Raw genomic sequence first — 26,214 nt, 5'->3', positions numbered from 1 at the left:
TGTGCCTACGTGTCAGTATAGTGTTGTGCACTTACTTGGATGTCTTCTCTCCTTGAGCTCCGGTCAAAAAGACCACCTCGAGGAGAGTGACATCACTTCCTCCTGCATGTGTTTACAATTCACAGGCAGGGGAAGCTTCTCATTCGCCAGGAGTGATCGCGAGGGGGTGGCCAGAAATCATCACGGATCGCTCCTGAAGTGAAACGGACCACCGCAGACCCCCCACCTGCTGGAAGGCAGGCACGTATATATATATACACGTGCATATGCCTGTCCGTGCCATTGTGCCGACGTATATGTACAGGCGGCGGTCCTTAAGTGGTTAAAGGGATAAACTGATAAAATGTGCATGAAATTTGCCTTGACATACACTTTAACCACTTCACAAATATAGATTTCTTTTGGTGGTATTTATTTACTGCTGGGTTTTTTATTTTTCTGCTACACAATATGTTTGATCAGTGCTCTGATTACTTTCACAGGTCTCCCCTACGAGGAGATGCCGCTGATCAGCTCTCCTCTTCTCACACTCCTCGCCTATAAACGGCATTTCCGTGTATACATGTAATCGGATCGGCTGTAATTGGACACATCCGATCACATGGGTAAAGGGCCATGTAATCGGCCATTTACCGAGATCGGGGTCGTGCCGTGTCCCTAGGTCCCGCAGTGACACCGGGGTGATGTTATATGACGTCGTCCCATAACGAGAGGTGATTTTACTATATGGCGGGCAGGAGGTGGTTAAGGAATCAATTCATAAACAAATGTGTTGTGCAAATGTCCCAAGCATTCTTTTTCTTTTAATTTTCTTTTCTTTTCTGAAATAACTTCTTCCTCCACTTTAAAAGAGAAGTATGGAGTTTTTTCCCCCCAAATAATACTTACTTAGGTGGATGCAGTATCGGTCTGATGCTGGATTTTCCCCCCGCCGGCTCTAACACTGAGAACTGAGCAATCAAACACTGCCAGTGGTTCAGTTCTCACAGCTCCCTGAGCAGATAGTTGCTAATTGTTGGTCCCCACTCTCTGCTCTGCCCCCTCCTCACTTACTTTAGCGCTGGGCTATGGAGCGGGCAGAAACCCCTGGCTTAGGCTCTCAGTGGCTCACTGAGAGTCTGAGCCGGGTGCCGGTCAAGGCATGTGGGCGGATCCCGACTTTATTTTCACAAACTTACCTGAGCCTGGACCGGCTGGCTCTGTGATATCAGCTGACAGCGTGCTTCAGTCTGTTAAAAGTGGATCACAGGAGTGCAGAACGAACTGTATTTCTGTGATCCATAAAAAAGCACAGCAAACAAGCTTTGGCTGTACTTCTCCTTTAAACATTTGCAAACGCAGATGACAATCATGAGTCAGTCAGCACTATTCACATGACTACTTTGTAAATATATTTATGCTTATATTAAATTCAAATGTAACCACCTTATTTTAACTGAATATAAATAGAACTTCAACATTAAAGTTTTGTCGAAAGCAGAAACCAAAGAGGTGAAGTTCAGCATTGCAGGACGATGGATTCCACATCACCTAAACTCTATCATGTACATGGAATGGATTCTAGAGATCATCTGGATTTATATTTATCTAATAAGGAGGGCATGGTCTTTGCAGACGATGTTATAAAATTTCCAATGGTGAATCTTTACTATCTGCTCAGCAAAGGTATGTATAGCATATATTGATATATTGTTAATAAATTTAACAATATCACTCACATAAGTTCGACCCGAAAATAAAGCTCATCCCTAGTCCTCATAGCTCTGTCCTCACAGCTTCCTGTTGCTGTTTGTGGGGGAAAACTCTATTTCATGCTCAGAAATGTAGCTGTTTCTATAGAAAAAGTTATCACCTCACTATGGGCTGCTACACAATTTGTTGTGTCACAACCTACTATTTAAATTGATTTGGTTGAGATTTTATATCACTGATGTACATAAAATTACATTTAATTTGTAAGCAACCAATCGCCCCTCTGAAGTTTCATAATTAGCTAAATGAAGTCTACTTTTGGATAATAAATGTTCCTGGTGTACGCAAGTCCAGGATAAGGGTTTAGACAAGTACCAATCAAGGTTAGATTCTAGAAATATTTTGAAAAACTTCCCCTGTGGGCTTTTAAAAACATTTTATTGTGAAAAGCTGTCTTTTTGTGCCAACTCCATGGGAGGCAAACAACAACTTCAAGATTAAGCCTCATTTACTCCATCCAATGGCGCAATGAAGGGATGGAGAACTTCAACTTGAGATGGAGAGGTCAACAGTGGCAGCCTGACCCAAAGAAAATGATTGTAAAACAGAATCATAATGGTACCACATTATGCAAAGATACGAAGGAAACTTGGACAGCCGCACTCCAAAAATGTTCTTTTAATTAAAATCGATCACAAAATGAACATGCCACAGCAAAAAGATTGGAACAAAAGCTAACGTTTCGCACTGTAGCTTCAGTGCTTAGTCATAGCTAGTACACATTATGATGAGACAATAAGAAATGATCATTTATTTCTGATGAATATGTCACTCTTAGTCATTATTATCACTTTGTATATATTTGCTTGCAAAAGGTCAATTCAAAAACATTGTCATACTTGTTTTCTATCTTTGAGGCTCCATTTACACTTGTACGACTTGTGATGTGACTTTGAACCCCAAAGTCACATGACAAGTTGGACCCCATGTTTTTCAATGAGTACCGTTTATATCTGTGTGACTTAAAGTCACAGCAACTTTTATGCCTCATACACACGATCGGACATTCCGACAACAAAACAGTGGATTTTTTTCCGACGGATTGTTCGCTCAAACTTGTCTTGCATACCCACGGTCAAACAAATGTTGTCGGAAATTCCGATCACCAAGAACGCGGTGATGTACAACACTACTACGAGCCAAGAAAAATTATTATTGATTCTGAGCATGCGTCAAATTGATTCCGAGCATGCGTGCGGAATTGGCTACAAACGATCGGAATTCCAACAAGAACTTTTGTTGTCGGAAAAATTGAGAACCAGGTCTCAATCATTTGTTGTCGGAAATTCCGACAGCAAATGTCCGATGGAGCCTATACGCGTTCGGAATATCCGACCAAAAGCTCACATCGAACATTTGTTGCCGGACTTTAGTCCGACTTTCATGCGACATGAGAACCATAGACTTCAATGTAAACCCTCAGAGCACACACAGTCACATGGTCAAAGCCAAAGTCGCAACAAAGGTACACTCGTCCAAAGTTGCATCAAAATCACATCAGAGTTGCACTGTAAAGTTGCCATCGAAATCGAACGGATGTGTGAATCAATTAGCAAAAACATTTCTTATTTTAGTCTCGATAAAGTGTGTAGCTCAGAGACAGGACTCAGAAGTACAAGAAATTTGAATGGGCAGGCACACACATGAAATTGACTATCACAGTGACACTGACAGCAGCACAGATGATGATGACACCTCACCGACACGACATGTCCCCTCCTGAGTCACAGTGACAGTCTCTCTCCATGCCAAGGTGCTCCCTTCTTGCCTTTCTGCCATCCTGCAGACCCGCACACGAGGTTCTGTATTCTCCGTTTGGCTCCCTTGCACCATGACATCACACAACATGTTGAGGCGCTGCCTCCGCCATCCCTGCCAAAACACATTGTAGCAGGCACTTGGATGGCCTCGGCTGGCCCTGAACCAGAACTGCGAATCAAGCGTCACAGCCATATTTTTTACTGGCAACCTTTTCCTGTCACTGGCATTTACTGACAGGAGAAAATACTGACTGTTGGCAACACTGCTCTGCCCCCTTTATACTCACCTTACCCTTTCTCAGCTCCTTGCTGATCTGGGTCTTAATTCATATATGGAGGATAATGTGACATATAATGGTGGCTGGGCCATATCCTATATTGGTTGGGAAACAGTTTTTTAAAGCTATATTCACCTAGCAGTGTCATTAGATGCCAACTGTAATAAAAAGGTGAAATTTTTTGTTGGCAGTGAAATTCGTTTTGGGTAAAATAACTGAATCTGTAATATTCCTCCAGGTCGAATTGAGGGTAAGTTATTGATTGACATCAGCGTTGGTTCCTTCATTCACCATCTTTATTCCGCCTCCAATTTCTTCAAAAAAATAATCATATTAAAATTCCAAGAGAAATGTATCATGGAACTGAGTAGATGGCTACATGACCGTACCGGAGCATATGATTGGTCGCATACATCATCAGCCGCAGCTGAGTTAGAAGGAACGAGGTGACTTATCCCCTAATGTTTTATCACTTTCTGATTTTTTTATTTTAGGTTGCAGAAGATTTCTTTAAATGTATTAAGTTATTTAAAATATAACCTTTTTTTCATGTTTTTAGTCAGGTAACTTTGAAAAATTGCATTTGAAAAGTTCAAATCTATGTTTTCATCCATCAGATGGAGCTCTCAGCTCTTTATAATGATTGTATCCAGGCTCTCCCCATCTACTGTGCTGCAATAAGACTATTCACAATGTTTAAAGTAGAAGTCCAGTCACATCCTATCTAAACTTAACCCTGCTTTCAACCCCTATTCTAAGACCTATACCAGTGATGGCGAACCTTGACACCCCAGATGTTTTAGAACTGCATTTCCCATGATGCTCATGCACTCTGCAGTATAGGGAAACATAGTTCCAAAACATCTGGGGTGCGAAGGTTCACCATAACTGCCCTAAACTAACTACACTGTAAAGTAAAAATGTCTATACTTACCTATTCTAAAGGCCCCATCCGGTCCGGTCACATGATTGGCTCCCAGCGCAGGCTTCAGTGTATTAAAGGGTTAACCGACTACAGATGCCCCATAGTAAGCCTATGGGTGACAAGTAATCACCGCTCAAGGTCGGTTTCCACCTGCACTGCACACTACCTCTGTTCATTACAGGCTTCACAGTAGAGGAAAAGGGTCTGGTTGGCACATCGGATAAAATCACCTTTATTTAGAAACATTCCAAATAGACAATACACAATGTACAATTGAGGAAAAATAGCACTAGCTGGTGTGCCATTTTCCCCCGATTGTACAATGTGGAGTGTCTATTCGGAAAGTGTCTAAATAAAGGTGATTTTATTGCATGTGCGGCCAAACAGACCTTTTTCCACTTTTGTGAAGCCTATGGGTAATGTCACTCAGGCACTGCAGCCGTTGTCAGTGATCTCGCATCTTCACTGAAGCCAGCTGCTGGGGAATCATGTTACTGGACCAGAGCACCTTCAGAATAGGTAAGTATAGACATCTTCCTTTACAGGGTAGTTAATATAGGGCTTAGAATGGGGGTGGGAGCAGGTTGAAGTTTGGATAATATTTGATTGGATGTAGCTCGATCTGTAATTTATATTTAGAACTTAGATCAGCGATGCCTTGGAGTTGGGCAGTTCCAGCTCTCTCTAGATTTAACTGGTAGACAGCAGCTTGAATTCATTCTATTTGAATTTTGGGAAATGGTTATATTCTTTCTATTCTATTCTAGTGTTTTTTTTATTCTATTCTTTTTCTATTTTTTTTCTATTTAATTATTTTCTATTCTATTCTAAATTAGAATTTCGGAAGATGGTTATATCTGTTCTGTTCTATTGTTTTTTTTCTATACTATTCTGTTATTTTCTATAACTAAATAAATAATCAGTGTTTGGAAGGGTGGAATCGTGTAAGAGGAGTTGTGCTAGGGAGAAGTCAAGTGTAAGTGTGGTTACCTTTTCAATGATACGATGTACCACAGACCAGAAGGGTTGGATGGAAGGGCAGCTCCACCAAATGAGGAGGAGGGTCCCTCTTTCTGAGTGACATCGCCAGCATGTGTCTGGGATGTCAGGAACACATTTATGTATACCCAGGCGCCACAGAGGTGGGGGCTCTGAAGAGCCAGAGTGCTCCTCTCTATCCACCTCCTCCTCTCCTTATCCATGTCTAGACACAGCTCTCCCCTCGGGTCGCCGCCAGTGGTGTGTATTCCAAGCCTAAGCCCGTCCCCCACTCCCTCCTCCTGTCAGAGGAGGAGAGTGTAGTAGCTGCCGGAGATCGGATTGGCTGTCTCTGTGTGGAGAGACAAGCGGCACAGTAAAGTCACTGAGGGGGAGGACCGCACGGACCGTGCCTGACACGTGTTCTCCTCCTCCTCGCTTTGTCTTAAACTCCTGCCTGCTGCGATCTGTGCTTCAACCGTGCGGTGCGGCTGCACATTGTCCTCTCCTCTAGCTGCAGCCGGATGTTGTTTTTATGTACCAAAATGGAGGAGGGGTTATCCTGGGGAAGTCTGTACTAATGGGGGGTTGTCCTAGGGGTGTCTGTACTAATGGGGGTTGTCCTGGGGGAGTCTGTACTAATGAGGGGGGTTGTCCTGGGGGAGTCTGTACTAATGGGGGATTGTCCTGTGGGTGTCTGTACTAATGGGGGGGTTGTCCTGGGGGAGTCTGTACTAATGGGGGGGTTGTCCTGGGGGAGTCTGTACTAATGGGGGGTTGTCCTGGAGGTGTCTGTACTAATGGGGGGTTGTCCTGTCCTGGGGGTGTCTACTAATGGGGGTGTCTGTACTAATGGGGGGTTGTCCTGAAGGTGTCTGTACTAATGGGGGTTGTCCTGGGGGTGTCTGTACTAATGGGGGGGTTGTCCTGGGGGAGTCTGTACTAATGGGGGGTTGTCCTGGAGGTGTCTGTACTAATGGAGGGGTTGTCTTGGGGGTGTCTACTAATGGGGGGGGTCTGTACTAATGGGGGGGTTGTCCTGGGGGAGTATGTACTAATAGAGGGGTTTGTCCTGGGGGGTCTGTACTAATGGGGGAGTTGTCCTGGGGGTGTCTGTACTAAAGGGGGGTCTGCACTAATGGGGGGGGGTTTGTCCTGGGGGAGTCTGTACTAATGGGAGGTTTGTCCTGGGGGGTCTGTACTAATTGGGGGGTTTGTCCTGGAGAAGTCTGTACTAATGGGGGAGTTTGTCCTGGGGGTGTCTGTACTAATGGAGGGGAGTGGTTTGTCCTGAGGGGGGTCTGTACTAATGGAGTGGGTGGTTTGTCCTGGGGGGGTCTATACTTATATACAGCATGCCCAGCTGAATGAATAGGAAAAACTGCCGCTCCAGGTGAGCACACCTAAAGCAATCAATGTCTACTCAGGAACCAACGGGTGCCGGCAATGCACAGAGCATGCAAAAAGAAGAAACGTATATGGACAGCCGCACTCCAATAAGTCTAAAAAAGACGTGCCCTTTATTGGGTAAAAAGAATTGCACTACAAAAAAACAGCATACAGTGGGAAATAAACAGCTGACGCGTTTCACATTGAACCTCAATGCTGCGGTTCAATGTGAAACGCGTCAGAGGGTTTATTTCCCATTGTATGCTGTTTTTTTGTAGTACAATTCTTTTTACCCAACAAAGGTCACGTCTTTTTTAGACTTATTGGAGTGTGGCTGTCCATATACGTTTCTTCTTTTTGCATGCCCAGCTGAATGGGAGAGAGAGAGAGAGCCAGGAGCCCTGGAAAGCTTTCAGGGAAGTGCACCCAGAACTCCAGAGAGGACAGTGCTGAGAGAACACCATCACAGAGAGAACCCCACTGCCCTGCACCACCAGAGTAAAAGCCACACAGCCTAGCGCCATCCCTGGCAGAGAAAGGAATGGAGTCATTTCCAGAATACAGATCTGGACTCTACCCAGTGGAGTCGCCACAAGCAATTCAGAGTGAGCCAACTCCTGATCAGAGGAACAGTTGTTGCTGCATCGCTGGGTCAGGTGAGAGGGCCGATCAGCCATTATCTACTAACATCCATAGGAACTGCAGTCTCTGACCATCTCCTGTATTATATCTGCAGTCTCTGACTCCTGTAATATGTCTGCACTCTCTGACCATCTCCTGTACCACGTCTGCAGTCTCTGACCGTCTCCTGTATCATGTCTGCAGTCTCTGACCATCTCCTGTACTATTTCTGGGGGCTCTTTCTAACAGAAGCCCTCTCTGTGTGCATCAGAGAGGTTCCCCTCCAGGTCTCATTAGTGTACGCTCTCCCGGTATTTTCTTTATTGTTAAAAGATCATGGGAGGATCCCAGGGTAACAAAGACTTCTTAGGGGAGCATCTCTGTGTTTGAGTCGTTGCCATAGAAACATTTGTAAAGAGGAGGAGTTGGTAAGATGCACACGCCCATGTGGGGGGTGCCAGAAATATTTCTGCACCTAGGCGTCTGTGACCCTAGGATCGGCCCTGCATGTAATTTCAATAGCCTGTCCAACAGCCCTCCAGAGGACCTAATATACACATAATTTATGACCTCCTATTGACTGCAATGCAATTTCAAAATCCTAGTTTAACACCCTCTAGTGTGTGCTACTAGAAGTGAGAGTAGGTAAACTATAGTCTGGCCCAGGAATAAACCTGAGTCACGGAATCTGTGTCAGGGTTATTAGAGGCCAGGGCTGGATGACTCATCCTGGCAGCTCTCTGGTGCTTCCCCCTGTTTTTATAATGTTGAAGAACATTCTGGAATATAGTGGGCGGAAGCTAGGAAGGGTTGCCTAGAATATTTAAGGTCCCTTAGCCAATCCCCAGGTTGGGAGCCTGGCAGGAAATTAAGAAGCATTTAAATAGACATGAGCCAATGCAGCAGGGGAGTCGGGTGGAAGATGTAGAAGCAGTGTTGAGGAGAGTCTATCAGTGGCCCTTGAGAGACCCTTGCCAGGGAGGGGCTTTACCTTGGGCTGGAGCTCAGGAGGCTGGCCTGTAAGGATCCCACAACAGGAGGCAGTTGGTGGGACCCCAAACGGAGAGGCAGTGGACAGAGCAAGGAGAGGAAGTGAGTAGATCAACACAGTGCAGGGACAGAAAAAGAGAGATACTACCAGCTGTAGCAGTGCTCTCTTAAAGACAGCAGTGTGCCAAGTCTTCATCCAACCTTGCCCTGGGGATTCTCCATGTGTGTATCAGTCGGAAGGACTGGGAAGAGAAAGCAGGCGGGCTAGCATTACTGCAAGCAGTAGAACTGGGACCAGTGTCTACGAAGAGGCAGAAGGTTGTGTGAGATGCTGTTCACTCCACATATCCTACTTTGCCAAGGGACTGCAAGTTCCTAGTCTTTAATGGGCTGTTGCTGAACTAACTAAAGACTGTTAGTAGGGGTGTCAAATATAATCGCTGCATCGGTGCATCGCGATTCGGGTGGCCCCGTTGCCTAATAATCGATGCCTAGCCCTGCCCCGTCCCCGCCCCTCCCGGGAGAGCGCTCCGTCCGATATTACCTTTCTTTTAGTTCCATCCAGTGAGCCAGCGACCACAGGACTGAGCTGAGCTGACAGTCTGTTACAGAGCACAACACAGCCCCGCCCAGCCCCTCCTTCCTCCACACGAATGGCTAGCAGAAGCTGGATCTTCTGTTTCCCCGCCCACACTCCAGGCAGCTTCAGCCTGTGTTTTGTACGGAGAGGATGTGTGGGCGGGAAAGTTCAATCTGAGCAGTCTGCTCGAATCCAGGAAGCTGGGACTGCCCAAGTAAGTGAACTTCTCCTCCCTCTGTGCAGCTAAAAAATCTTTTTTTTTCTAGCAGCCTGTGTCACTACCATGCCCTCCTAGGTGTTGTGAAGTGGGCTCACACTGACATGCTGATGTTTGTCTGCAGGGTTGGTGTACTGGCAGTCTTCCTGCATGTTTCCCCTGGCTCCATAGAGGTTTCACATTTTTACTGCATGTTCTGAAAGTGCACAGAATGTCCTGCATGCTGCATCTTTGGTACACTTTCATAAAATGCAGCAAAAATGTGCAACCTAAAAGTCTGAGGTTCTGCAGCTAAGGAAACCCACCAGTACACCAGCACTGCAGCCAAACCGCAGCACACCAGTGTGAGCCCAAAGGCTTGTATTCACTAGCAGCAGGCACTGCCACTCCTGAAAAGTGATCCATGCTCAGGTCACTTTTCAGAGGCATTTGACAGGCAGTGAGTTGATATTACATGTCCTGCCTGTTTTAACCACCTAAATGCTAATCCCTCCAGGTAATAGCAAGGCTCACTTTGAACCCCATATTTCCATTACTCTCTGTAGGTATTGGATGTGCACTCACCTTATTGTTTGCACATCTAATACCTAAGGGTACTTTCACACTGGGGTGGTATCGGTAAAGCGATGCTAGTTTTAGCTGTGCTTTACCATCGGGTTAAAACCGCCGTGCTGCATTATTTTCAATGGGCCGGACGGTTTGGGAGTGGTGTATACAGCTATCCCAAACTGCCACAAAGATGCTGCTTGCAGGACTTTTCAGACCATCCTGCAAGTGCACTGCTCCAGTGTGAAAGTACTCAGGCCTCCAATCATCCTCTGTGCGCAGAACAGCATGTAAGTACAGAGGAGGAGGGGGGTGCTGTGATCCGGGGACACAGGGGGGGGGGTACGGGCATGTAGTGGAATCTGATGTGTCACCTGTGATAAGTCATTGTCACTGCAGGCAGGGACTGGGCTTTATGGAGGAGAAATATAGACCATCTCCTGTACTATGTCCACAGTCTCTGATCATCTCCTGTACTATGTCTGCAGTCTCTGATCATCTCCTGTACTATGTCTGCAGTCTCTGATCATCTCCTGTACTATGTCTGCAGTCTCTGATCATCTCCTATACTTTGTCCACAGTCTCTGATCATCTCCTGTACTATGTCTGCAGTCTCTGATCATCTCCTGTACTATGTCTGCAGTCTCTGATCATCTCCTGTACTATGTCTGCAGTCTCTGATCATCTCCTGTACTATGTCTGCAGTCTCTGATCATCTCCTGTACTATGTCTGCAGTCTCTGATCATCTCCTGTACCACGTCTGCAGTCTCTGATAATCTCCTTTAGTATTTTGGGGGGAGAGCCATGCGCACTTGCGCTGCAATCGTGATGCATCGTGATGCATCACCGAATCGAATCGTGGACTTGATAATCGTAATCGCATCGAATCGTGAGACCGGTGAAGATGCGCAGCCCTAACTGTTAGTTCCCCAAGGAGTGAACCAACAGGATCTGTACAAGGGAACAAAGTTTGTGCAGGTGAAGGGAAGAAGAGGAATCTATAAATAGGGAGGAAGTTGTCCCTGGTTTTGATTGTTGGACATTTTCTAGTTGGGCATCCTATAATCACTTGCCTCATCCAAGTTATCCCCTAATAAAACAACAAAAAAAACTAAATGTCAACAGAAAAATTGTGCCCGCTCTGTATACACTAGTCCACATAGTAAAATCTTTTTGATACACATCTTCAACCTTGTGAGCTGTCATCAACAAGTCTCTGTGTGGTGAGCACTATGTGACCAGGTTGGATGTGGATGTGTTGGAAAAGCCACCAGATGATTGGGGGGAATCTATGAAAAGGTCCTTCTTTTGATGATATGCCACTTACCGCTGGAAGGTTGTTGGAATCCTTAAAGGGTTGCTCCGATGACATGCCATTTACCAATGGCATTCTGGTGAGTGCGCATTGGTGAAGCACTCACTATGTTTACATTTTCTTAACAAAAAAACAAGCCAAAGATCTGATCACTGTGTCTGGATACAAGAAGGAAATGCTGTGTGAATGGCTGTGCAGTGGTGGGGAACCCTGCCATTAGCAACTCTTACGGGGGTAGTGCTATACTAATAGGTCAATTTTATTTTAACTTGCCAAATTACAGTCGTAACCAAATTTTGGCAGAATTGCTTATCACACCATATCACTGTATATTGAAATCTTTCCTGTAATGTCCATATTATGTTTTTTTGTTTTTTTTAGAGATCAACTTCAGGAGAAAGAAATGCGCCTAAGGTCGTCCATCATGCAGATTTTGAAATGTCATTTTGAACAGGAAAACATAACTTCCCCGGTGCTACTACCACTTGCTGATTGTATTATCAGTGCGTGGATACTAGAAGTTATCAGTAAAAATGAAGATGAATACATGAAGAATCTGGAGAAGATAATAAAGCTGCTAAAACCTGGAGGCCAACTATTACTTATTGGGTCATTAGATCAAACTTACTGGACTACTGGAGCACAACGATTCCATTGTTTTAAATATAATGAGGAGTTTGTGAAAAACGCCTTTGGTAAGGCGGGTTTAGTCATTGATTATTGTGCAGTGCAGAGAAGACGCAATGTCAGCGATCTCATTGATTATAGAGCTATTATAGTCATTGTAGGACGCAAAGGGGAGTAGATGACTGAAGCCAACAGCATTCATCTGAGTGTGCAAATCTTATTAAGAAACTACAGGCAGCAAATTAATCATTGAGCTACTAATGGCAGTCAGAAATCACAGCAGTTGCGCTAAAGTCAGTAATGTTATTTTGCATTAATCTGTGTAAAATTTTGTTATCAAATATCACTATCTTAATAAAGATCATTCAGAATATAAATGTGTGTTGACTTGTCTTGGAACAATATTGTAAACCTTTTATGTATACAACATATCTTTTTATCTATTTATTGATACTCAACGCATTTCAGAACACTTACTGTCTCCCTTTCATCAGAATATGGATAAAGATTATATAAAAATACAATATCAGATACAGTGTATGGATAATATATTAGAAAACATAACAAATTAACATTATCAGGTTCAATACCTAAACATTGATACTTTATGAAGAGATGAAACATAGGGAGGTTGTACAGGAGGGCAGGGATGGGTCCCAGATTGCAGCTATATTTCCCCACTATTTGGGTTGTGGTCCCTGTAGTGATATAAATGTGTATAGTGGAGTCCGGTTAGATAATTGATATTTAGGTGTTAGTATGATGACTATAAATTATATTGTCCCGCAGCAACACACCAGGCTCTCCAGAGAGTGCATTTATTTGATTTCCAATACAGAACAAAGTCCAAATTCCACAGATGATACAAATCCAACAGAGTAATGCAAAGTCTCATTTTTTCCTAGACCTATATAGTGAATATTCTCAGTGACAAGACTGACTGAATGCCAGCTTGAATGTCTCAAATACTGGTCTCACACTGGAGGGAGGGGTTCTTCCAGGTCAACCAAATGTTTCCCTGAAATGTTACCCCCTCAAGTCTAATTTCCATCAATAAATACTTCCTTATGTATGTAAGCAATTTATCCTTTGAGGTTAGCAGGCCATACCTCACACACACCTAGGTGGTCTTGCATAAGATTAACACATCAAAGGGTTTTCTGTATCTTATGATATGTTAGAATTCAGCTGGCTTAGACAGTTCAACTGAGTTCCTGGTTTATATAGTAATGTAATACAATATATTGTGCCATACATACCTACACATATATATTAAAATTACAACTAGGGATGAGCCGAACATACCCGGGTTCGGTTCTCACCAGAACGTTCGAACAGACCGCGGGTTCGCGCGAACATTTAGAACCCCATTGAAGTCTATGGGACTCGAACGTTCGAATTAAAAAAGGATCATTTTAAAGACCAATATTCAATATAATGTTGGAAAACGTCTTTCAGAACCTGGGTCTTGCCCCAGGGAACATGTATCAATGGAAATTTTTTTTAAAAAAAACGGGCGTTTTTGCGGAGCAGCGATTTTAATGATGTTTAAAGTGAAAAAAAAAAATGAAAAATTCCTTCAAATATCACACCTGCTGTGTGTCTATAGTAGTGGCACGTGTTTAGAAATGTCCCTGCACAACATGAAATTATTATAAGAACAAAAGTAATTTAATACTGCTTGCGCACGTGCTGTGTGGGAACAATATCTCGATTATTTTAGGGTTGGGGGGGGGGGGCATTATTTTTTTGTGAAAGCAAAATCGTAGAAAAAAGGGCACCCCTCAAACATACTGTAATTGGAGCGCAACAAGGAGCCACGTGCAAAGTATTGCATAAAAAATTGTTATTAGGCGCCCCTGTTACACAGGGGCACAAAAATTGTGCCTTAGGCCACGTGCAAAGTATTGCATCAAAAATTTTAATTAGGCGCCCCTGTTAAACAGGGGCAGAAAAATTAGGCCTTAGGCACTGGTGGCAGAGCACAGAAAAACAACATTTCTTACTAGCTATCAGCAAGAAAAGTGAGGAGAAGGATATTCCATCAGCAGCATAACAGGACAGTCACTCAGCATCAGCAGTCTCAAAGGGATCTGACATTTCAACAAAAAATTCTTATTCAGTAACATCAGCATCAGGTGCTTGGTAGCTGGTGTTGATCCAAGCCTGATTCATTTTGATGAAGGTCAGTCGATCAACAGAGTCGGTGGAGAGGCGCACCCTGTGATCGGTCACAAAGCCTCCAGCAGCACTGAATGTGCGTTCTGAAAGAACACTGGATGCAGGGCAAGCCAGTAGCTCAATTGCGTACTGTGCAAGCTCTGGCCAGTGATCCATCCTCAAGACACAGTAAGCCAGAGGATTTTCGGTGGGGAAGGTGTCCAAGTCGGATCTTGCCGCTAGGTATTCACGGACCATGTAAACCAGACGCTGGCGATGGTTGCTGGAACCGGTCAGATCTTGCGGCTGCGGACTGAAAAATTGTTTGAACGCATCGGTCAGACGGCCACCTTCTTCACCGCTCCTTCTCTGACTCACCGAAGCCTCAGCAAGACGTTGTCCAGGGCCAGGTTTTGGTAATCCCCCCGGTTCTGGGAACGCATTGCACAGACCCTTCTGCAAGGCCTCCCGCAGAAGTTTCATCTTATGCGATGGCAACATAAGGTCCGCTACCTTACTCTTGTAACGTGGATCAAGGAGAGTTGTCAGCCAGTAATGATCCCTCTCCTTGATAGCACGTACACAAGGATCCTTACGCAGGCTTTGCAGGATCAGGCAGGCCATGCAGCGTAGGTTTGCAGAGGCATTCAGGGCACAGTCTTCTGGGTCACTGAGGACGACAGGATCCGCAGCCACCTCATCCCAGCCACGTAAAAGTCCACGTGTTCCTTGGGACTGTAAATGATCCCTTGAAGACTGCTGCTGTTGATGCTGAGTGCTAGGCTCCACCTCCATGCTGCTGATACAATCCTCCTCCTCCTCATCCTCCTCCTCCTCTTCCTGTGTTCCAGGTGGGCAAGCAGGAACAGTGTCTGGATAAAGTCCTCCTCTTCCTCCCTCTGTTCTGCCTCAAGGGCCCTGTCCATTATTCCACGTAGGGTGTGCTCCAACATGTGAATAAGCGGGACAGTCTCACTGATGCATGCACTGTCACTGCTCACCATCCTCGTGGCCTCCTCAAATGGTGACAGGACAGTGCATGCATCCTTGATCAAGGCCCACTGGCGTGGTGAAAAAAAACCAAGCTCCCCTGAGCCAGTTCTGCTGCCATATTGGCACAGGTACTCATTGTTGGCCCTCTGCTGCGTGTGCAGCCGCTGCAGCATGGCCAACGTAGAGTTCCATGTGGTGGGCATGTCACAGATTAGGCGGTTCTTGGGCAGGTTTTATTCCCTCTGGAGGTCTGTCAGCCGAGCAGTGGCATTATATGACCTCCGGAAATGCACACAGACTTTCCTGGCCTGCTTCAGGACATCCTGTAAGCCCGGGTACCTGCCCAAGAACCGCTGCACCACCAAATTGAGAACATGCGCAAAACAGGGAACATGGGTGTGTTTTCCCTGTTGCAGGGCAGAGAGGAGGTTGGTGCCATTATCGCTGACCACCATTCCAGGCTTCAGCTGGCGTGGCGTCAACCACCTCTGAGCCTGCCCCTGCAGAGCTGAAAGAACCTCTTCCCCAGTGTGGCTCCTGTCTCCCAAGCACACCAGCTCTAGCACCGCATGGCATCTCTTGGCCTGCATTCCTGCGTAGCCCCTCGTACGCCTACAGATAACGGCTGGTTCTGAGCAAACATCACCACAGGAAGAGGCCACAGAGGAGAGAGGTGTGTCACAAGCAGTAGTAGTGTTTTGGAGGCGTGGTGGCGGAACAACCGCCAAAACTACTGTACCTTGCCCTGCGTCCTTCCCAGCTGCCAGCAGAGTCACCCAATGGGCCGTAAAAGACAGGTAACATCCCTGTCCATGCCTGCTGGACCATGAGTCAGCGGTAAGATGCACCTTACCACTGACCGCCCTGTCCAGCGAGGCATGGACATTGCCTTTCACATGCCGGTAGAGAGCCGGAATCGCCTTCCGGGAGAAAAAGTGGCGTTTGGGTACTTGCCACTGAGGTACTGCACATTCCACAAACTCACGGAAGGGGGCAGAATCTACCAACTGAAAAGGTAGCAGTTGAAGTGCTAGCAATTTTGCTAAGCTAGCATTCAACCGCTGGGCATGTGGATGGCTGGGAGCGTACTTCTTTCGGCGCTGCAGCAGCTGGGGCAGGGAAATTTGTCTGTTACTATCATTAGATTGCCCGCATGTACTACCACTACTACGTGGTGACACACCTATTTCTACACCTTCGGTGCAGGCTTCAGAGAGCACTGGGGGTCTAGTGGGGTTGGAGGTCACAGAAGGGCAAGGGGAGGTCCGCTTCGGTCTTTGGTGTGGGTCTTTCTGGTATGCTTGCCATCGAGCTGCATGGCAGCTCGACATATGTCTGGACAAACATGTGGTGCCCAAGCGGGTGATGTTTTGGCCACGCGAGATACGCTTGAGACATATGTTGCAAACAGCAAAGGTACGATCTGATGGACATGTTTCAAAAAAGGCCCACACCAAAGAACTTTTGCTGTACCGTTGAGACACAGCAGCGCCACGTAATGCAGTTGGTGTGCTGCCCTTAAGCTGACCCCTGGAGGGCTTCCTGCCTCTTTGGAGATGTTCCTGTGCCTCGTCCTCCTCCTCCTCCTCTTCCTCCTCCTCTCTCCTATCAGGCACCCAGGTAGAGTCAATGACCTCATCATCCCCTCCCTCCTCATCATCACTGTCGAAAACCTGGCAGTATGCTCCAGCTGGGGGAACATCACTCCCAGATTGTTGTCCCTCTCGGCCACCCCCTCTCCCTGGGCTCACATCAATGCCTTCCTCTATCTGTGTTCCGTCATCGGAGTCTTCAAAACGCTGCGCATATTCATGTAGCATGTACCCAACACTGTGTTGAAACAGTTCGGGGGACTCCTCAGGAGGACACGGTGGGACTAGGGAAGGATTGTGTGATGACATTGTGCAGAGGGTAGAGGACGCCTTGGCAGCTGCTTTGCCAGACAAACTATGATCAGTCTGTGTGAGAGAGGATGAGGAGGATGAGGACGGCTTGGTCATCCACTCCACTAATTTCTCTGCATGTTGAGGCTCAACACGGCCAGCTCCCGAAAAGAAGGACGAGCGGCCACGGCCACGTGCTGAAGAGGATAAACCACATCCACCACCAGCGTTACCTCTAGATGCAGAGCCTGCTTGCCCTCGTGACTCTCTGCCTCTCTTTGTCCTTCCAGCCATATTTATGCGTTCAGGTGCTATGTAACAAAACAGGCGCAATCACACGACTGCGTTCAGGTGTTAGTAAACTGCACACACGCAGTAAGAGCGACTGCGTTCAGGTGCTATGTAACAAAATAGTCGCAGTCACACCAACTGCGTTCAGGTGGTATTAAACAGCACCCGCACAATAAGAGCGACTGCACTCAAGTGTTATGTAACAAAATAGTCGCAGTCACACCAACTGCGTTCAGGTGGTATTAAACAGCACCCGCACAGTAAGAGCGACTGCGGTCAAGTGTTATGTAACAAAATAGTCGCAGTCACACCAACTGCGTTCAGGTGGTATTAAACAGCAACCGCACAGTAAGAACGACTGCGGTCAAGTGTTATGTAACAAAATAGTCGCAGTCACACCAACTGCGTTGAGTGAGTGAGTGAGTAACTTGTATAGCGCAGCAAATGCGAACTTAATCGCCTCAAGGCGCTTGACATCCAGAGTAGTACAGATCTTTCAGAAGAGGTGGGTCTTTAGCTTTTTCCTGAATGCCCGATGGTTTTCTTCCAAGCGGATGGTCGTGGGTAGAGCATTCCAGAGCCGTGGTCCTTGGACCGAGAATCTTCGTTCTCCTTTCGATTTGTAGCGGGATTTAGGAATTTGGAGAAGGTTTTGGTTGGTTGACCGGAGCATGCGCTTGGTGACGTACGGTTTTATTTTCTCGCATAAGTATTGAGGAGCTTTTCCCTGTGTACATTTGTGGGTGAGGCAGAGCGTCTTGAATGTCACCCGGTCCTGTACGGACAGCCAGTGGAGGGACCTCAAGACTGGGGAGACTGATTCCCACGGCTTTTTACCTGTTACCAGTCTGGCTGCCGTGTTCTGGACGACTTGTAGACGCGCCATCTGGTATTTTGGTAGTCCTAAGTAGAGGGAGTTTGCGTAGTCGAGTCGTGAGTTGATGATTGTTCCGACCACTACTGCCGTGTCTTCTTTCGGGATAAAGGGGATGAGTCTGCGTAGCATGCGGAGCAGATGATGAGAGCTGCTGACGACTGATCCTATTTGTGCATCCATCGTCATGTCTGAGTCGAAGATGACTCCGAGACTTTTGATTTTTTTGCTTGGTGCGATGGTTTGTCCGAGGATGGTGGGTGGTGTCCATGTGGTCCTAGCAATGGATTTCTTATTTGCGTGAAGGATGAGTAGTTCTGTTTTCGATCCGTTAAGTTTGAGGGAGCTTTCGGTCATCCAATTGTCGATCAGTGTGAGGCACTTTCCAAGTTCAAGAAATTGGTCTTTTTTGTTGGTGATTTGAAGGTAAAGCTGCGTGTCGTCCGCATAGGAGTGGTAATGCAGGTCCTGTTTGCTGATGATTTTGAGGAGCGGGCGGATGTAGATGTTGAATAGTAGAGGTGAGAGGGGTGATCCTTGCGGGACTCCGCATGTGATGGTCCGTGTTTCTGATGTGAAATCTCCAAGTTTCACGGTCTGAGTGCGATTTTCCAGGAAAGATGCGAACCACGGTAGGGCTGCGTCAGAGACTCCTGCTACTTCTTTGAGTCGCGTGAGCAATATGTTGTGATCTACTGTGTCGAAGGCTGCACTAAGGTCCAGCAGCACTAGGAGACAGGATTCTCCGTCATCTGCTGCTTCAAGGGCGTCATCCCATATCTTGAGAAGAGCCGTTTCTGTGCCGTGGCCTGGGCGAAAACCTGATTGTAGAGTATCTAGGTGGTTGAGGTGGTATTAAACAGCAACCGCACAGTAAGAGCGACTGCGCTCAAGTGCTATGTAACAAAATAGTCGCAGTCACACCAACTGCGTTTAGGTGGTATTAAACAGCAACCGCACAGTAAGAGCGACTGCGCTCAAGTGCTATGTAACAAAATAGTCGCAGTCACACCAACTGCGTTGAGGTGGTATTAAACATCAACCGCACAGTAAGAGCGACTGCGCTCAAGTGCTATGTAACAAAATAGTCGCAGTCACACCAACTGCGTTGAGGTGGTAATAAACAGCAACCGCACAGTAAGAACGACTGCGGTCAAGTGTTATGTAACAAAATAGTCGCAGTCACACCAACTGCGTTGAGGTGGTATTAAACAGCACCCGCACAGTAAGAGCGACTGCGCTCAAGTGCTATGTAACCAAATAGTCGCAGTCACACCAACTGCGTTGAGGTGGTAATAAACAGCAACTGCACAGTAAGGACGACTGCGGTCAAGTGTTATGTAACAAAATAGTCGCAGTCACACCAACTGCGTTGAGGTGGTATTAAACAGCAACCGCACAGTAAGAACGACTGCGGTCAAGTGTTACAGTAGGTGTTTGTGATATTGTGTTTTTAGCATGACAGCATCGCGCTGATTCTTGGCGACATGGTGCCGAGATCTCGCCGACATCTCGCACTCACTGGAATAGTGACAGCACATTCCAACGTGCGCGTCATAGAAGCGACGGGAGATCCGACTTGGATTCCCGCCAATTCTACACGTGTGCAGCGTTTGTTATGAATCCTGAGGGGGAAGTCCCCGCCGGATTTTAAATAAAAATTCGGCATGGGTTCCCCCCTCAGGAGCATACCGGGCCCTTAGGTCTGTTATGGGTTGTAAGGAGAGCCCCCCTACGCCGAAAAAACGGCGTAGGGGGTCCCCCTACAATCCATACCAGACCCGTATCCAAAGCACACTACCCGGCCGGTCAGGAAAGGAGTGGGGACGAGCGAGCGCCCCCCCCCCCTCCTGAGCCGTACCAGGCTGCATGCCCTCAACATGGGGGGGTTGGGTGCTCTGGGGCAGGGGGGCGCACTGCGGGGCCCCCCCCACCCCAGAGCACCCTGTCCCCATGTTGATGAGGACAGGGCCCCTTCCCGACAACCCTGGCCGTTGGTTGTCGGGGTATGCGGGCGGGAGGCTTATCGGAATCTGGGAGCCCCCTTTAATAAGGGGGCCCACAGATACCGGCCCCCGACCCTAAGTGAATGGATATGGGGTACATCGTACCCCTACCCATTCACCTGGAGGAAAAGTGGTAAAAACACAAATAAAAAACACAGGGTATTAAAATATTTTATTAGTCTGCTCCAGAGGCTCCCCCTGTCTTCTTTAGCTCTTTTACCAGGGGAAGCTTCTTCTTCCGATTTCCGGGGGTCTTCTCCTGCTCTCCGGGGTCTTCACCGCTCTTCTGTGACGTCTTCTCCGCTCCGGGGGGTCTTCTTCTATGTTCGCCGCTCTCCGCTCTTGACTCGGCGCACCCCGGTTCTTCCTCCCGCTGTCCGGTGCCTTCTCCTTCTTCAGCTGTTCTGTGACGTCTTCTCCTCTTCTTCCGCTGTTCTGTGACGACTTCTACTTCTCCCTTCAGGCCGCTGTGCTGTGACGTCTTCTCTTCTTCTCTTCTCCCGATGTTGACACGCCGGCTCTTCTCGCTGAAATGGCAGGTGCGCTGCTTTCATCAGACCTATATAGGCCTCACAGTCCCATCATGCTCTGTACCTACCCATGTGATACCTACCCACGTGGGTAGGTATCACATGGGTAGGTACAGAGCATGATGGGACTGTGAGGCCTATATAGGTCCGATGCAAGGCGCGCATCCGTCATTTCAGCGAGAAGAGCCGGCGTGTCAATATCTGGAGAAGTGAAGAAGATGACGTCACAGCCCGGAAGAAGAAGATGGACGTTCAGCGCTGAAGGAGAAGGCACCGGACAGCAGGAGGAAGAACCGGGGTGCGCCGAGTCAACAGCGGAGAGCGGCGAACATAGAAGGAGACCCCCGGAGAGTTGAGAAGACCCCGTCGGGATAGCGGAAGAAGAAGCCCCCCGCCGAAGACGCCGGAGGAAACCCGCTGGGGGGTGGGGGCTTTTTTAAAAGCGACCCCCCCTGGCGGTGGAAGAGAACCAGATGGTGGCCCCCACCCACCCGAAGACGTCAAAGAAGAAGCCCCCCCTGGTAAACAGAGCTAATAAAGAAGACAGGGGGGCCTCCGGAGCAGAAAAATAAATTATTTTAAAAACCCTTGTGTGGTGTGTTTATTAACTTTGACATTTTTTCTCCAGGTGAATGGGTAGGGGTACGATGTACCCCATATCCATTCACTTAGGGTGGGGGGCCGGTATCTGGGGGCCCCCTTATTAAAGCCGCACACGTGTAGAACAAAGCCGCACACGTGTAGAATTGGCGGGAATCCAAGTCGGATCTCCCGTCGCTTCTATGACGGCTTTGTCTCTATCGCGGCAAGCCAGCTCGGCGCTGGCTCCCGCGATGGGGCTCGTAGGTGCTCAATCTCGCCGAGAAAGGGAGCGAGATTGACACAATATCGCGTGCACCTACTGTATGTAACAAAATAGTCGCAGTCACACCAACTGCGTTGAGGTGGTATTAAACAGCAACCGCACAGTAAGAACGACTGCGGTCAAGTGTTATGTAACAAAATAGTCGCAGTCACACCAACTGCGTTGAGGTGGTATTAAACAGCAACCGCACAGTAAGAGCGACTGCGCTCAAGTGCTATGTAACCAAATAGTCGCAGTCACACCAACTGCGTTGAGGTGGTATTAAACAGCAACCGCACAGTAAGAACGACTGCGGTCAAGTGTTATGTAACAAAATAGTCGCAGTCACACCAACTGCGTTTAGGTGGTATTAAACAGCACCCGCACAGTAAGAGCGACTGCGCTCAAGTGCTATGTAACTAAATAGTCGCAGTCACACCAACTGCGTTGAGGTGGTATTAAACAACACCCGCACAGTAAGAGCGACTGCGTTCATGTCCTATGTAACAAAATAGTCGCAGTCACACCAACTGCGTTCAGGTGGTATTAAACAACACCCGCACAGTAAGAGCGACTGCGTTCAGGTCCTATGTAACAAAATAGTCGCAGTCACACCAACTGCGTTAAGGTGGTATTAAACAGCACCCGCGCAGTAAGAGCGACTGCGCTCAAGTGCTATGTAACAGCACACACACAGTGACACCAACTGCGTTTAGGTGGTATTAAACAGCACCCGCACAGTAATAGCGACTGCGCTCAAGTGCTATTTAACAGTACACACGCAGTGACACCAACTGCGTTTAGTTGCTATTAAACACACGCAGTAAGAATGACTGCATTTCTGTGCAATTCAATAGCCTAGTTGCATTAACAGCGACTGCGTTTCTGTGCAAATAAATTGCACACGTGCAGTAACAGGTAATGCGTGTATGTGCAATTAACTAGCACACTATGAATAACACAGACTAATATTTTCAAGCTAATCCCTAATGCAGGCAATACAACACGTTAGAGCACTGCATGTAGAACAAACTCCTGCCTGACAGATACTAATAGAGATCTAGCTGAGCTATACAGTTTATAAATATATTGACAACTCCTAGGGATGTGAATATATTCTCTACAAACTGTAGATTTAACTATACTGACTAGCCTTCCTGCTCTATCTATCTATCTATCTATCAATCTATCTATCTATCTATCTATCTATCTGGTAGAAAAGACACTGTGTCTCTATCTATCTCTCTCTCTCTATCTAACTGTCTCTCTGACTTGTCTCTAACAAAGCCGGAACACACTACACGAGGCCGCCGTGCAGGCTGCCTTTTATAGTGTGGGGCGTGTATTAATCCCCCTGAGCCATAATTGGCCAAAGCCACCCTGGCTTTGGCCAATTATGGCTCTTCGTTTTTGGCGCGCTGTGATTGGCCAAGCATGCGGGACATACAGCATTCTTGGCCAATCATCAGCGCTCAACGCCGCAGTGAATTATGGGACGTTTTACGTCACTCGAATTTGGCGCGAACGACCCGTTTTGTTCGGGTTTCATCGAACGACCAATGTTCGAGTCGAACATACGTTCGTATCGAACGCGAACCTCATCCCTAATTACAACATATTCCCCCACTTGAGTCGGTTCTAACTACTAGAACTGACTCATAATTCAAACAACAAACATCATTATTGTTTGAGGTACTGTATGCATTACAATGGCTCATATGAAATATTAAGTTGAGACTGGTTACATCTCTCTTCACCAACCTCTAAAATATCCCCATGAAACAGTTATTAGATAATATAACTTTAGACCATGACTGGAAAAGGATTCAGTAAACATCTGTGGCCCGTATAGCTGTTAGGCCTCATTTCAAAGATTGTTCTTTTTTTTTTATTTGTAAATCACATCACGATCTTGAATATTGTGCAAAAACGAGCTGATTTCACCATCCAATCTGACTTCGTCACATCTCTCACCATCTCACTGAAAGTAAAGCTTGGTATGTTTTGGGAGGTCCAATCCACATAAGTCCAGGATTCTCTCATCTCCAGGCTCAAAGTTTTCATTTTTGAAGATGCTTTTACACAAACACCAGCAAATCCTGAAATTCTACTTCCATCTTCATAGTAAGAAGAACCATTAATGTATCAGCAGTCGCTTTCAAGGTCAAAAAGGTTTGGATACGGCAGTAAAAATTCTGTGCTGCAAACTATTTCCTTGCACTTGACACCTTCAATCATTAATCCACCAATCAGGACACTTGGTTCCTTTAACATCAAACCCTCAATATTCTGAATTTGTTGATTGCCAGCAACAATTTGCTTTTGTAGTGTGCTGTAGGCTGACCCCTCATTGCCTTTAATAGAGCTGTTATTTGTATCATTCAGTCCATAATTCCACCAGAATGGTATACCAACATATATATATTCCCCCATGCGATGGTTTAGATATTATCAGCTTGAAATCAGTGTTTATCAGATCTTCTGTCCAGACAAGGCGGCAGTGGAAATTCTTGCCAGTATTTTTTTTATGAAAGGTAGAAAGGTCTTTTTTATCCATATGTGTCATAGCCTTCAGCATATTATAAACAACTGATTCAACAATGTCTCAAATCATGACTAGAGTGATGAATTTCACTCACCCCTCTTATAAATTTAGGAAAACGACCCAACCTACTATAATTTATGCTATGCTAAGCCATTGTGCAGCATCACCTCAGATGTCAAATCTATTGATATCAATATGCATTATGTCATATGTAGAGATGTTATAAAATTATTTTAGGTTTAAATGCTTCGCTCTTTTTTTTTTGTTTTTTTTATAACAGGAAACCGGTCCACATGGACCACACATACAACACAACAATGTTAACATTGGTACAACAAGTAGATACATCTCTCCAGAAGGCATTCACATTTGTTAATGTCGGAACATGGGTATTCCTACCAGGTATATATCATAAGCAGGGTGTCTAAGGCAATATAGCCTAGCCCAACGTGTCCGGTCTTCCCTTTTTCCTTTTTTTCGAGAGAACAGCTATAGTAGTAAGAAAAGAGATTGTAAGACAAGGGATAGTCTAGCGCCCCCCAGCAGAGGGGGCAGGATAGAATAGAGTAGGATAGGTAGAAAGAATAAAGACAGCAGTTCAAGAGGAGAAAATAAGGGGGGGGTATGAACAGAGAGGGGGGGGGAATGACCCGCAGACATGGGTCCCAGCACCGACCCCACTGGGGGGGGGGAGGCGGCATCCATGGCTTTGCTCTGGTTTTAAGATTAAATTCAAGAAATAAAACATAATAAAAAATAAAAAAGCAAAATATATCAGGGAAAGGGAGAAAATGAAAAAAAATAGGGCGTTGGGGAAGTCCATTAAAAAGAAAATGGAAAAAAAATGAAAAAAAGGAAATTTGAATGTTCAAAAAAAAAAGGTCCATTGATAGTTATATATTGTCCATTCAGCGTTTCTCCCCCACTAACCAGCAATTTCTCCTGCTATTCACATGCAAACGAGTATCTCCAGCAATATACCTGAAAGACAAAAAACTCTCCAACAAAAACTCATTAGCAAGGTCCTTAAACAAAGTACTATTTACATGTTTACAGTTTGAAGCTAATTCACCCCCACTGCTAGAGAAGCGTAATTTTCATTCAAAAACAGATCTGGACCCTTCAACTGTTCTAATAATGTATAATATTCTATTTTCATCTTATCATACTCAATCTTCAGGTGGTCATATTTCTGTTTTAACTGAGGAAATGGTATCCAGGTCTTTTTCTTATTATGATTTTGGTCAGTTCTGTTTTTCATTTTAATATCACCTATGTTTGACCCGGTGTTCCCCCTTCTTGTTGTGATCATTAGATATTATCTTCTGATCTTTCTGTTCAGTGTTTGTCCTGAACAATGTGGCTACATCAATTCTGACAGCTTGCTCATTTGACTTTCTCCATAAATGATCTGCCCTCAACAATACGTCTTTTAAATCATGAGGATTTTGGGTAACTAATAAAATATTTTGTTTTATATCTTCATGCAAAGCATCTAGAAACAGACTTATATGTATCGAGTCTCCCCGCTCAAATGCAAGATTATTACCGACCAATAATTCCATAATAGTTGCTATCCTGTGTGACAATTAATAGGGAGATTCACTTTGCATTTGTTGGATCTTCCCTTGAATAGTAACATCAGAACGTACTCCATACAAAACACATAATAATTCCAGTAATATGTCCCTTGTCCTCAGAGGCTGAATACAGATCTGTTTAATTCTCATCCAAAGACTATTTCCTATAGAATGTTGCAAAACTCTTTCTAAGTCAGATCGGTTGAGATTGTACATATCTCTGACCTGCTGCACATCACAAAACCATTTTAAAAATCTGTTTAAATCATGGCAGGGAACCATTCCTATTTCTTTAAAAACTGCATCTAGTTCTTTTGGTTTCAAATGCTTCATTACAAGCTGAACTTCACCTGTATTATTATTATTGTTATTATAAACTGTGGTGGTCACAGTGGGTGCGGCTGGCAATGAATTATAAGATTTGATAAGAGGTTCTGTTTCATTTGATCGAAATTTTGTGTTTGTATTTTGTTGCAGATTGCTGAATCCAAGATTTGATGCACATCTGCACTCCTGAGATCTCTTTTCT

At 45.8% G+C, this 26,214-nt stretch overlaps 1 protein-coding gene across 1 annotated transcript; it reads left to right on the top strand.

Moving 5' to 3' along the window:
* Positions 1–1,460: 1,460 nt before the first annotated feature.
* On the top strand, positions 1,461–12,356 carry LOC120915634 (indolethylamine N-methyltransferase-like). The gene is made up of 3 exons (XM_040326304.1): positions 1,461–1,665; positions 4,029–4,236; positions 11,734–12,356. The coding sequence occupies exons 1-3, from the start codon at positions 1,515–1,517 to the stop codon at positions 12,155–12,157; spliced, it is 783 nt and encodes a 260-aa protein (XP_040182238.1). The 5' UTR covers positions 1,461–1,514; the 3' UTR covers positions 12,158–12,356.
* The last annotated feature ends 13,858 nt before the right edge of the window (positions 12,357–26,214 follow it).

This window comes from Rana temporaria, chromosome 10, assembly GCF_905171775.1.
Source record: "Rana temporaria chromosome 10, aRanTem1.1, whole genome shotgun sequence".
NCBI classification, from domain to species: domain Eukaryota; kingdom Metazoa; phylum Chordata; class Amphibia; order Anura; family Ranidae; genus Rana; species Rana temporaria.
Note: the sequence above shows the minus strand (reverse complement) of the source record. Positions and strands in the feature narration are given on the sequence as shown.